Source organism: Tachyglossus aculeatus, chromosome 7 (assembly GCF_015852505.1).
Source record: "Tachyglossus aculeatus isolate mTacAcu1 chromosome 7, mTacAcu1.pri, whole genome shotgun sequence".
Classification (NCBI taxonomy): domain Eukaryota; kingdom Metazoa; phylum Chordata; class Mammalia; order Monotremata; family Tachyglossidae; genus Tachyglossus; species Tachyglossus aculeatus.
This window is the reverse complement of record NC_052072.1, coordinates 43240876-43255174: the sequence shown is the minus strand read 5'-3', so window position 1 is coordinate 43255174 and position 14299 is coordinate 43240876. Positions and strand designations below refer to the sequence as shown.

The 14299-nt window shown below is 42.1% G+C and overlaps 1 protein-coding gene across 1 annotated transcript in view; it reads left to right on the top strand.

Annotated features, from left to right (window-relative positions):
- Positions 1 to 14299, top strand: part of LOC119930838 (LIM domain containing preferred translocation partner in lipoma) — a 728061-nt gene that overhangs the window by 448008 nt on the left and 265754 nt on the right. Inside the window, 1 exon segment of the mRNA XM_038749542.1 lies at positions 428 to 1111. Coding sequence (XP_038605470.1) covers positions 428 to 1111 — 684 coding nt within the window.

Genomic DNA, 14299 nt, shown 5'->3' with positions numbered 1-14299 from the left:
ACATATTAAAGTAGGAAAGAAAGTACAGTTTGGTTATTGTTTCAGTATGTGTGAGCTCAGGATTTAGCATCTCGATTACTGTCACAATCATTTTTATTAGTGATTCCCCACCATATCCCTTTAAAATGATTATTGGATGTCAGTGTTGCCATTGTACAGATGGGGAAACTCACTGTTTGGCTAATATCTTTTACTCAATGTCACCATGTAATTTACTAGAAAAATTAGATTATTTTTTGAGTTACTGCTTGTTCCTCTGAGTTATGCAAAACACTTGTCGGTGTCTGACTTGTTAAAGGTGTTTTACAAAATGAATTTATGATCTTATTTTCATTTTCTATTAGAAATATTATTATTTTTTCACCTATTGCTAACCCCTACCATGTTTTCTTTTCTTTTCTTTCCTCCCCCCCCCCCCCCACCTTAGGGTTCAGCCATTCCCACTGCCTCGCCTCCTGTCTCTACCCCTGTCACGGGGCATAAACGAATGGTCATCCCTAACCAGCCACCTTTGACGGCCACCAAGAAATCTACTTCTAAGCCCCAACCTGTGGCCCAGCCTTCTCCCATCCCAGTAGCCCCGATAGGCATGCTGAAACCTCAGCCCCAACCAGTCCCCGCCTCCTACACCACTGCTTCCACCCCCACGAGGCCTACGTTCAATGTGCAAGTGAAATCGGCCCAACCCAGTTCGCACTTCATGCCAGCTCCTCAACCCGGGCAGTATTTCAATCAAGGACCGAGCCAGACCTATGGCCCTCAAACAGCTCGTGTTCCTGGACCTGGGCAGTATGCCCATCCTCAGCCCCGGGGAGGGCCCGATTATGGGTATACCCCACCGCCTGTGCGCCTGCCTGAACCTAGCTATGGGTATGCACCTAATCCGGCTCGTTACCAAGACCCTTATTACTCTGGAGGCCCTGGCTATGGGGGAAGAAATGGCTCTGAACCAGCCTTTGGACAACAAAATACCTGGAAACCTGAGCCAACCTATGCCCCTCCAGTGGCCCCGCCCCAGAATCCAGCTGGGATGTACCAACCCCCGGGGGCTAAGAAGACATACATCACTGATCCTGGCTTAGCAACTCAAGCATCAACATTGCAGCCAAAGGTAGGAAATAAATTAACGTTTCTTTCCAAACCAGCAGACCCAATCTAGCTCTGGGCAGGCTATAGATTGTATCAAAAGCATCTCTGCCCTGGCTAACATAGAGTCTCAGTTTTCTATTGGTTCCCAGTGGTGCTGAAAAAAAGTGCCATATTGAAGGGAAAAGACTCAGCTCCTTTGAACAATACCTGCATTGATTTATAAATAACTACTCCCTTAAGGAAGGTGTCCCAATCAATATCCCTGTGCCCCAGAAATCGGGAGTGCTGACAATGAAATAGTTGCTTCCTCCGAGGGCCCATTTCTTGGGCTGGAGAATAGAATACGATGATATTGTGTGGTGTTTCCTTCCATCACTGTGGTGCTTTGAGGAGGTGGGAAATAATCTACACATTTCTGAGAGAGGCAGCAATGCTGTTCTTAAACTCAAAGTGTTTTCATTATTTGAACCTAGGAGAGGCTTTCGTTTCCAAGGTCTAATTTGGAAAACTCAGAGAGAGATTGTTTCAATTCTTCAAAAAGATTAGCCAAATTAACCAAGTCGGACAATCTTTTCTTTGTTTCGTTCTTCCAGCATGTTTAGAATGGCACCCTCCATCAAACAAAGCCTCCAATTCAGTGCAAATGGGATTCAGCTGCCCTACACCCTGTTGCATTCCCAAAACACTTTCCTCTAGGCCTTGGAATAAAATGTGCCACTCAACAAATGCCAAAACAAGCAGGCATGCTTAGCCCCATGTTGTATGGAGTGCTGGCCCCAGCTACGAGAACGGCGTAATGGATTGAGACTGAAGTTTAATGGGGTGGCTCAGGGGTAAAAAAAGGCATCTCTGAGATGACTAGGGGATGCAGAGGCTGCATGGGGCAAGGGGGTTGGAGGGGTGGGAGAGGTCTTGAAATCCCTGGATGTTATCCAGGTTACTTACTATTTTAAGTAACATCTCCTCAGAAGCCTAAAGCTGGAACTACATCCACTCATGATGGGCAGCTACCCAGTAGGGGATTTGCACCTGGAAGAGAACTGGCAGTAAGAGTAGGACATAGATTCTGGATCTTTGGTGCTGGCAAAGGCCCACTCTTGTGTCAGATTGCCCACACTCCTCACTTGAATTCCAGAATGAGCATACTACCCTGTGGTTTAACCAGACACTAAAATCATCATAGCCATGTTTGTATTTGCACACATGTTAATTATTCCAGGTATCCAAGCATACAATTTACAATTTGGGGATGGCATCAGTTATTCATGTCAGCTTTTAACCCAGAGTGTTTGTTTTTCCAACAATGAATGCATTTTTAGCAACATGTTCACCTGCATATTAGAATAATTGAAGTTCAGTTCCTCAAGTTGGTATTTTTATGTGTGTTTCCTTTGAGATGGGCTACAGGTTGACATTCAATCATCTACTGTGTTTTGAGAAAGAAAAAAGAGGTCTCTGAAATGGGCAAAGCCTGTGTGTGTGTGGGAGTGAGATTTTCTTTCACGCTGGGGTTTGGCGTTGAACACTGCCACATTCAGCTGTAATTGTACACAGAGTACAGTATTGTCCACATATTGGCTCAGACTGGCCTCTGGAGTCACTACTGGTCTGGGATCAAGGAGCACCAAGTCCTAATCTCAAATTTGCCATTGAATTTGCTTTTTGACCATGATTAAGTCTCAGAACCTCCTTGTGCCTCAGTTTTAACCTCAGTAAAGTAGAACATTATTTGAACTAATTAATTAATGATTGCAAAGTGCTTGGAAAATTCCAAGGCCTAAATAAATGCTGAGCGAGTAGCATTCATCTTAGCCCTTGGCTTTTATTTATTTTTAGTTTTTAAGTCACTGGTGGAAATTTTGCTTACTTCCGTGGCTGAAAACAATATGGTTCCATTGATTTGAGAGTTCCAGGAGGCTAACACACAGCCATTTAACCCTCTAGCACAAGATGGAAAGGAGCGAAAATCTCCCACAGTGGGCAGAGAGATTATAATTGGTTTTTTTTCTCATTCACTGATTTTGAAAACTTACCAACTAGCATACCATATTTTCAAGATGGAATAGCATACAAAGAGAGCTCAGGGTCTCAGGGTAGAGAATCTTGATAAAAGGATTTCCCCAGATCAGAAAGATTGTTTTTTGCTCAATATCTGGGCACCTATAGATTGTACTCATGATACAAAGCAAAAGCTCTCTGAAACAAAATTTTATGCCAAGAAGAGATGCTACCTGATGCCTACTATAGTAATAATCTGGTCTCTAGAGGAAAAAGGATCTTCATTCATTCATTCATTCATTCATTCAATCATTTTATTGAGCACTTACTGTGTGCAGAGCACTGTACTAAGCGCTTGGAAAGTACAAGTTGGCAACATATAGAGACAGCCCCTACCCAACAATGGGATCACAGTCTAGAGGGGGGAGACAGACAACAAAACATGTGGACAGGTGTCAAGCCAACAGAATAAACAGAAGTAAAGCTAGATGCACATCATTAACAAAATAAATAGAATAGTAAATATGTACAAGTAAAATAGAGTAATAAATCTGTACAAACATATATACAGGTGCTGTGGGGAGGGGAAGGAGGTGGGGGGGATAGGGAGGGAGAGAGGAAGGAGGGGGCTCAGTCTGGGAAGGCCTCCTGGAGGAGGTGAGCTCCCAGTAGGGCTTTGAAGGGAGGAAGAGAGCTAGCTTGGCAGATGTGTGGAGGGAGGGCATTCCAGGGCATGGGGAGGATGTGGGCCGGGGGTCGATGGCGGGACAGGTGAGAACGAGGCCCAGTGAGGAAGTTAGCAGCAGAGGAGTGGCGGGTGCTTGCTGGGCTGTAAAAGGAAAGAAGGGAGGTGAGGTAGGAGGGGGCGAGGTGATGGACAGCCTTGAAGCCGAGAGTGAGGAGTTTTTGCCTGATGCGTAGGTTGACTGGTAGCCACTGGAGATTTTTGAGGAGGGGAGTAACATGCCCAGAGTGTTTCTGCACAAAGATGGTCCGGGCAGCAGCATGAAGTATAGACTGAAATGGGGAGAGACAGGAGGATGGGAGATCAGAGAGGAGGCTGATGCAGTAATCCAGTCGGGACAGGATGAGAGATTGAACCAGCAGGGTAGCGTTTTGGATAGAGAGGAAAGGCCGGATCTTGACAATGTTGCGGAGGTGAGACTGGCAGGTTTTGGTGACGGATTGGATGTGAGGGGTGAACGAGAGAGCAGAGTCGAGGATGACACCAAGGTTGTGGGCTTGTGAGATGGGAAGGATGGTAGTGCTGTCTACAGTGACGGGGAAAGTCAGGGAGAGGGCAGGGTTTGGGAAGTTTCATTTTACTTGATGCGGTGCCTCTTGAAGAGGATGGTATGGAGCAGTTTACTTTAAATTCTAAATCAATGGCTTTTCTAGTTAGCCTTGCTTTGAGGACATCTTAAGACAGCCACCACACTGTCACTTGTCTTCAACATGGAACAGGTGAGCATTTAAAAGAGAACATCAGTGACCTTTGTGGATACTGAGTGCTAAGGCTATTTTTCTCTCTTCCTACAGAGTAAGGTGGTAGTGCCTGAAACCAATCAGAAGAGCTTCAGAAACAACTTGTTTATCTAGTTCTATGTATAAATTGCCAAGAAAAATATAGTACTAAGTGGGTAATTTATAGGTTCACATGTTGTAGTTTTCAGCTACGCCAACAAGAAGGGTAAAAACATGGCCTATCTTAAATTCCAGTGTCAGACCTATTTTTCCTTTACTATCATCAATCATATTTATTGAGTGCTTACTGTGTGCAGAGCACTGTACTAAGCGCTTGATTGTTACTCCATCATCTGAACTGCCACTAAACATGAGAAATTCACTGTACTGAGTACCTTTATGCAGATTGTTTGGAGCTAATTCATTCAGTTTTATTTATTGAGTGTTTACTCTGTGCTGAGCACTATACTAAGCGCTTGGGAGAGTACAGTACAACAGGAAACAGACAGATTTACAATTTAGAGGAAAACACTGGCGTGACCAACCAGTAGGTTCCAGTAGGTGCTTTATTAGCAACCAATTGGAGCCCATTGTTGAGTAGGGACCGTTTCTATTTGTTGCCGATTTGTACTTCCCAAGAGCTTAGTACAGTGCTGTGCACACAGTAAGTGCTCAGTAAATACGGTTGAATGAATGAATAACATATGCTGAATCACTTGGAATATAAATTCATTAGAACGAAATGAGTTTAACTTTGCTAGTGTGTGTCATGGAGAAATGAAATGAGTTTAACTTTGCTAGTGTGTGTCATCCTTATTTCTTCTTGAATTAGCTTTCCCTTCTGAATCCCGGGCATAAACCTCTCCCTACTTAGTAAGGGTGTTCTGAGAGCTGCTGCTTGACGAACCTTTTTAAATTTGCCTGTTAAACAGAGGGAAGTTAGTCTTATTGAACACCATAAAAGAGTTTTATAGATTTGATTGTCAGAAAGATAACTGATCTCTGTTCTCTGTACATACCAACATCTGAATCTGTCAGGATATGATTCTTATTTACTTTCACAAGGCTATTAGGGAGCAAGTCAATTTTATGAGATTTTATTGTTCGTTTTTTTTAATGCTACTGCAAAGCAACAATGCCATTTACTGATAAATCCCTTTGAGAATGTCTTTCCTTTTGATCATGCTGCAAGCACAAATACTATCTATTCTGTTTCAGCACGGGGGATGAAAATTGTTCTCTTTCTTACTAACAGGAGGTAGACTGACCATTATTAATGGACAGTAAACTGCGTGGCATACCAAAGCTTTGATAGATTTTGCAGACCAATAGGAAATGTCCCAGCAACAAAACATCAAATGTTTTGTAATTAGTACTAAGAGCGGCATTGTCTCACAGATAAACATTTGCTCAGTATTTCAGCTCTTTGGTAATCTGGCATGCAGAGAACCCAACGTTTTGGAATAGCTTTCAGTGTAAATAAAAAGCTGTTTGCTGTGTCACATTCATGGAGTTTCTGGAATGTTCATTAGGGAAATCCAGCTTGGTTTAAGAAGGCCGCTTATGTGTCTTAATCCATCATGAAAAAAGTGCTTGCAGAGGTTCTCCAAGTGTGTATAGTCAGTTGTTTGTTCAATTCCTACTGATAATCTGTTGGCCTCTTAGCAACATACATTATCCTCAAATCGTCTCTTTCATTCAACCCATGTATTCAGTCCGTCACCAAATCCTGTTGGTTCTACCCAAACAACATCACTAAAATCTTCCCTTTCCTCTCCATACACACTGCTACTGTGCTGGTCCAACTACTTATATCTCTCCTCGGTTGCTGCATCAGCCTCACGTACCTCCCTGCCTCCTGTCTCTCCCAACTCCAGTTCCTTCTTCTCTCTGCAGCCTGGGTAACTTTTCTGTCTCCTCACTCCTCAAGAACTCCAGTAATTGCCCATCTAGCTCTGCATCAAACAGAAACTCCTTACTGACTGGGTACATGTCCACTAATTATGTTCTGTTGTACTCTCCCAGGTGCCTAGTACAATGTTCTGCACATAGTGCTCTGCTCAACAAATGCCATCGATTGATTGTTTCAAAGCACTAAATCAGCTCGCCACCTCCTACCTCTCTGCCCTGATTTCTTACCTACAACCCATCTTATATGCTTTGCTCGTCTGGCTACCTACTCACTATACCTTGATCTAAACTGTCGCAGTGCCAACCTCTTGCCTCTATCCTTCCTCTGATCTAGAAGCCCTTCCCCTTCATATGCAACAGGCAACCACTCTGCCCACCTTCACATCTCCTCCAAGAGGCCTTCTCTAAGCCCCCATTTCCCCTCTCTCTCTCTATTGTGCATCGCTTATGCACTTGCATCTGTACCCTTTACACACTTGATATTCACCCCACCTTCAACCCCACAGCACTTATGTAGCCATCCATAATTAACTTTAATATCTGTCTTCACCTCTAGTCAGTAAGCCCTTGGTGGTCAGGCAGGGAGAGTGTCTACCAACTCTTGCATTGTACTATCCCATACGCTTAGTACAGTGCTCTGAATAAACACTTAATAAATACCACTGATTGTTAACTGGTAGAAGATTTGGTAATTTAATGGTTTGAATTCCATCCCTCTAATATTCCTTAAAATGGCTACAAATATCTTTTATGGCCATATGTAACTGGCATCATAAAACTTACAGTGTTTCAGTTTAGCAGGTTTCCCACACTTATAATCTAGGCCTAATAATCTGTATTAACCATTAATTAAATTTTATGGGACACTCCACACTTAATGGGAAAGATGCCTATTCCTTTAGGCGTTAAGATCAACCTTCTCTCCTCCAGCCCGGTATATACAATATGTAGGTTAACACATTATCCAGTAGACTGGTATATCCAGTAGACTGGTATGCTTTATTGTAAATACATAAAGTCCATGTTATGAAAATGGTCAGTGAAGCAAGGTAACTCAGGGCAACGGACTGGACACTCAAGGGCTCTAAGTTTTAATACCTGCTGGGTAGCGTTAGGCAAGTTATTTTGACTGTCTGTGCCTGAGGGTTCCCACTGTAAAATTGGTGATAATTATACTCACCTAGCTCACAGAGTTCTGTTAGGATTGGCTAACAAAAATGGTCCCTGTTTTCTGCTGAATCCGGAGCCTGAACCTATGGGTGAGAAATCCTCCCATTGTCTGTAAATTAGGCTCTTAATTATTTTGAGTCATTAGGGTATAATTTTAATAAATTATTGCCCCCGGTTTTTACCTTTATGGTGCTTGATTAGTTCACTTTTCAACTTCATCATCTTCAAGGCTCAGTAAATCAAAACTGCTGACTCTCATCATAAACTTTTGAACTTTTTTCTTTACTTTTTTCCATGTTCACTTTTCATTATTGTTTTAACCTCTAATGATACACAGTTTTCTATTGTGCCTGACTAGTGCTGAATACCTCATTGATCCATTCCTAGTAATAGTAGTATTTACTAAGTGCCTGCTTGGTACAATGAAATGTGCTCCTGCAGAACCAAGAAGTTCTGCTTTCAAATAGTTTGCAGTGTGGTTTACAAATCCCAGTGTCATGTTTGATTTTCTTCAACAGTGGCTCATCTTTGGGTTTCATTATTTTTTTATGGCATTTGTTAAACACTTACTATGTGCGAGGCACTGTACTAACAGTAGGAGTAGATACAAGCTAATCAGATTGGACACAGTCCAAGTCCCACATGGTGCTCACAGTCTTAATCCCCATTTTACAGAAGAGGTAACTGAGGCACAGAGAAGTTAAAGTGACTTGCCCAAGATCACACAGCCAACAAATGGTGGAGCCAGGATTAGAAACCAAGTCCTTCTAACTCCCAGGCCTGTGCTCTATCCATTAGGAAACACTGCTTCCTCAAATTCAAAGTTAAATTCATGGCTTAGAGGTCCATATCAGTTTGTTGGAAAGAAAATGGTGTATCTCTTACCGTGAGCTTGGGTGTCAAGGAGCTTAGCCATGGCCCACATGAGACAGGGACTGTGTCCAACCCGATATGCTCGTATCCACCCCAGTGCTTAGTACTGTGTGTGGTACATAGTAAGCACTAAACAAATATCAAAATTATTATTATTATTATTTCCCCCAGCCCAATGTACCTAGCATGTTTGGCACATAATGGGCATTTAACAAATAACACAATTTTCATTATTGTTATTATTACTGGACAGGTATTCACTAGGCTACTGTGAACTTCACTGTGTACCATGGCTTAGTGGATAGTGCGTGGGCCTGGGTGTCAGAAGGTCATGGGCTCTAATCCCAGCTCTGCCACTTGTCTGCTGTGTGACCTTAGGCAAGTCACTTCACATCCCTGGGCCTCAGTTCCCTCATCTATATAATGGGGATTGAGACTGTGAGCCCTACTTGGGACAGGGACTGTGTCCAACCCTATTTGCTTGCATCTACTTCAGCAGATGTGTCAGTTCCTGACACATAGTAGGCACTTAACAAATACCATCATTAGTATTATTACCACCCCTTAGGCACTTTAATAGTCACCCCAGTCCCATAATACTTATCTAAATATTCTTACACTCTACTAGTTCCCCTATCCTTAATCTATTTTAATGTCTGTCTCCCCCTGTTAACTGTTAACTTTCTGGAAGGGGATTGTGACTCCCAACTCTGTTTTATTTTTCCAAGCACTTGCTACATTGGTATGCACACAGTAAGTGCTTAGTAAATTCCATTGACAGATTAGTCTCAATATTCTGTACCATTATAACTTCTCCAGGAGAAGTGGATCATTGTAGCAGTACAAATAATGGCAGTTTTTTCACAAATGGCATAGTTTCACCCAACATGAGACTCGTTCACCAAATGTCAGGAGTAACATTGTTTCTTATGGTTGCATGAATAATTTATAACGTAATTGAAGGGTTGATCAGTAAAGGGTAAGAGAAATATTTCAAAATAAAGCAAATTTAGGAGCATGAAATGAGCTACTTGCTAATCACATTAGAACTGTGGTTTGATCCAAAACCAATCTAGCCTGGTAAGGGAACAGGGAAAGTCAGTGCCATTTTTTAAGCCTTTGTCTAGAACATTGTATTCAGATAGCAGGAATGCCAAATCATTCAGATCAGCGTTCGGGAAGCTTAATTAAAAGACGTGTGAAAGTGTTAAGTTGGGTACATGGAACACCAGAAACTGTTCAGCCTTCTGTAATGGCTTTGTGAGTTCTAATACCAAAATTATGAAAGGAATTAAAATGGATGCTGTTTTTGCAACCTAGGGCCAGATATTCAAGATTTTTTCCCACCAGATTCCATTCCCCTTCTTTGTTCCCTTTCTTTGGAAGGGTTGTTTTGTTTTCAGTAGCATATAAAGCCTGCGCGCCACAATGACCCTCAACAAACCAGGGAGATTGAAAGAGTTGTGTAAGAGGCTCTTTCAACTTGGGAATCCACTCTCTGATACTTTTTTTTCCCTTTTTTTCAGTGATATTTGTTAAGTCCATACTATGTGCTAAGAACTGTTCTAAGTGCCGAAGTAGATGCAAGTGAATCAGTCCAGGTACAGTTTCTTTCCCATGTAGGGCTTTCAACTTGGGAATCCACTCTCTGATACTTTTTTTTTCCCTTTTTTTCAGTGATATTTGTTAAGTCCATACTATGTGCTAAGAACTGTTCTAAGTGCCGAAGTAGATGCAAGTGAATCAGTCCAGATACAGTTTCTTTCCCATGTAGGGCTTGTAATCTAAGTAGGGGGGAGAATGGGTATTTAATCCCTGTTTTTGCAGTTGAGGAACTGATGCACAGAGAAATTAAGTGACTTGCTCAAGGTCAAGTGGCAGGGGTGGGATTAGAACACAAGTTCTCTGTCTCTCAGGCCTATGCTTTTTCCACTAGGCTACACTGCTTCGGCCCTTGTGCTTTTTTTAAACCTGTCACACTGTTAATGGTGGTGCAGCATATATATGGAATAGTGTCAAGTGAAGATTCTCATTGTTTACGTTAAAATCTATGTGTATTACAATAATGGTTACCATCACATGAGCGATTTTGGGGTTTAGGTTTTCTCAAAATGTCTGTTTAGAGGCTAGATGATGAATCTCCCCATTTACCTGTCCCCTGATATCTAAATGCTTAAACTTTGGAATGCGAGAGTGATCACACAGATGTGTAGGTGATGCAGCATAGGTGATAGCCACTCTAATCAATCAATTGTATTTATTGAGCATGCCTGTGTGCATAGCACTATACTGAGCTTTTGGGAAAGTACAATACCACAGAGTTGTAGACACGTTCCTTGCCCACCGTGAGCTTACAGTTAGAAGGCATCTAATCAACTAACATGCTAAGCAACTCGAACATATGCCAAAACACTGGAAGACCAAATATTCCTGTTTTAATGGGATGTACAATGGAAGGGAGAATCATAGTCTGCTTCACTCATGAATAATGCTATAATTACTAAGACCCTATCTCACCAAGATGTCTAAATGGTTTCAAATCATGTTTTTAGTTTCTGCAGATTGATTTTTTTTTTATAAAAGTGGTGTTATGTCTATATAAATATGTGTGTAGACACACACATGCACGCAAACACACACACCCATATCTGGCGCTATGGCATAGTGGATAGAGCACGGCCCTGGGAGTCAGAAGGTCATGGGTTCTAATCCCAGCTCCACTACATGTCTGCTGTGTGACCTTGGGCAAGGCACTTCACTTCTCTGTGCCTCAGTTCTCTCATCTGTAAAATGGGGGTTGAAACCGTGATCCTTATGTGGGATAAGGACTGCTTCCAACCTGATTAACTTGTATCTACCCCAGCACTTAGAACAGTGCTTGGCACATAAGTAAGTGCTTAACAAGTGCCAGAATTATTATTATTATTACTACCTGGAAAATTGACATTTCTGATTACCCCTATACCAAAGAAATATGGACCAATTGGTCAAAGAATTAATTTGGAAGGCCTCCACCCTCAGGGAGGAATTTATATGCAGCCCTCAGTAATAGGGACAAGGTGGGTGGTCGTAACCCATAAACATTTTGCATCGAAACTCCCTGTGAGCCACTCTCCATGGTCTCTCAGTCAGTCCAGCAGGTCTCACGGCTCCTCTCTCCACTATTGGGCCACAGGCTAACAACTGTGTGACAGGAATTTATTGCTAGTCATGTAATTAACTCTGGATAACCTTCTGAATGACTAAGCATAATCTCTGCTGGGCTTTCCCAACATTTCATAAACTGGAAGATTTTGACTAATTGTCATTTCTCATTCCCTTGATGAACTGACTACAAACTCTTTACTTTGTAGCCTTTGTCCTTGGCTAGAAAGAAATAGAGGGAGACGAGTTCACACACCAATCTCTCAGGGTAAACACTAAATTTTTATACATACGTCATCATCATCACTGAGAGTGCTTACTGTGTGCAGAGCACTCTAAGTACTTGGAAGAGTACAGTACAACACAGTTGGTAGACACATTCCCTGGCCACACCTAGTTTACAGTCTAGAGAGAAACCTTTGAAAGATAGTATCCTCAGCCTGAAGAAGAGCATCAGAAGCAGGAGCTGTTGCTCTTACCCACCTCATTTGTCACTTGCCTTCTGTGTGACCTTGAGCAAGTCACTTAACTTCTCGGTGCCTCAGTTTCATCATCTGTAAAATGGTCATTCAATCCCCATTCTCTCTCCTACTTAGACTCTGATGGTGTCTGGTATTATGTTACCCCAGTGCTTAGAACAGTGCTTGCTACATAATTAGTGCTTAACAAATGCCACTATTATTCTGACAGTTACAGCGCACTGCACACAGTAAGAGCTCAATAAATTGATTAATTGATATTGAGGCCAAGGTAAAAGCTAATATAGGTGCTTCCTTCATGGGCTGCGTCTACTCTGGTGCATGATTTTGTCAGAGTAGACTGATGTGCATGAGTACAGCTGGTTTTTCCCACTCCATAAATTGCTCCATGATGCCTCATGTAGCACTTTGGCATACACATTGAGTCTTTTAGGAAATAGAGTTCTTTTTAATAAATCACTGCTTAGGGTAACAGAGGATTGGATCCCATGGGGCCAACTCTACCTTGGTGGCCTAAAAAACCCAACTCACTCCTGAGAGGGCTTACGTCTTTCAAGAAATTGGGATAATCTAGTCATTCGTTACGTGTATCCATTGTTTAGTATGAACGCAAGCTGAAATTCATGAAGTATTCTAAGCTTCTTGAAAGGTCCATGATTATTCCCCAGTAGTCTCAGAGCTTAAGGCTGATGGCACAGAACCCCCACTTCCCAGTTTGGTTTGGTACTTTCTTTTGAGTGGGCCTCTTAGTAGCTGTCACCCAAATGATCTTGCTTCGAATTGCTGCAACCCACTTGGGTGGCTTCTACATCAAAGGCCCAGATGTAGGCCCAGGGAAAGTCAACTGCTATTATCACTATAATTTGCATGGAATTAAAGCCATTATCTCGCTGGAGCACTGTAACCAGAGTCATCTCAAAGCCTAAAGTGGACCTTGGTTTAAATTGTGTTGATCAGCTGGTATATGGAGAAGAACATGATCTATGATGTGAGATGTGGAGCCAGATTTTTCATCTTATAAATAGAAAGGGGTTTTCCTTTCAGTAAAAAGCAAATGTAGGTGCATTCTAGTCTCTGAATGTGTTCATTCAAATACTGAACTAAGGAGTCATGGGGAACATGCGGTTTCAAAATGGCTGAGGAGAGATGAGGTCACAGGAACCTGTTAGTTGTGGCAGCTACATTTGGGCGCAGATGGCATTTTTCTGTATATGAGCAGCATATAAGCAGTTTCAGCACAGAACGATTAAAAGTGGAAGTTCCATGGTTTTTGGTTGAGAGAGAAAAAACATGACTTTACTTCTCCTTACAGAGCATTTAGAAAGGGAATGGACCAGATTTTAACTATTTAACACTTACTTGCAGCAATAGATAACCCTCTGAAATCACATCGCCTCCAAGAGGTCTTCCACAACAAACTCCTCACCCTACATCACATTTGCCACTTCAGGAGTAGTAATCAATCAATCAATCATATTTATTGAGCACTTACTGTGTGTAGAACTCTGTCCTAACCACTTGGAAGAGTACAAAATAACAAAGCTGGTAGACACGTTCCCTACCCACAACAAGCTTTTGGTATAGATTATGTGAGAGATATTAATATAAATAAATCATGGATATGTGTATGCAAGTGCTTTGGGGCTGAGGGTGGGCTGAATTAAGGGTGCAAATCCAAGTGCAAGGGCAATACAGATGGGAGAAGAGGAAATTAGGGCATAGTAATAACTAATAGAGGTTATTTTGCACTTACTGATTGCAGAGCACTGTACTATGTGCTGGGATAGAGTACCCAAGTGGGAATTAAACGCGGTTCCCATCTCTCTTGGGGCTCTCAGTCTAAAAGTTTAAGTGGAGAGGAGGGACTGGAGACAGACACATCAGGAGCAGTGAAACATTAAACATAACACAAACAAATAGACAAAATAGACTCAAAGAATCCAAGAGTAAGCTAAGGACGAGGACCCTCGGTGGTGGGAGGGAAGGTATTAGATACATGGTGCTTTTCTTGGCAGTGATAGAAAAGTCTGAGAATATGGATATTCACCTTGATCTCCGGGTAGCACTTGCATACATACGCTCTAATTTCCTTCTGTCCCTCCTCTATCTGTAATTATTTTTTTCATGTCCTTCCCCTTTTAGAATGCGTAAACCTTTTGAGGGGAGGTTTC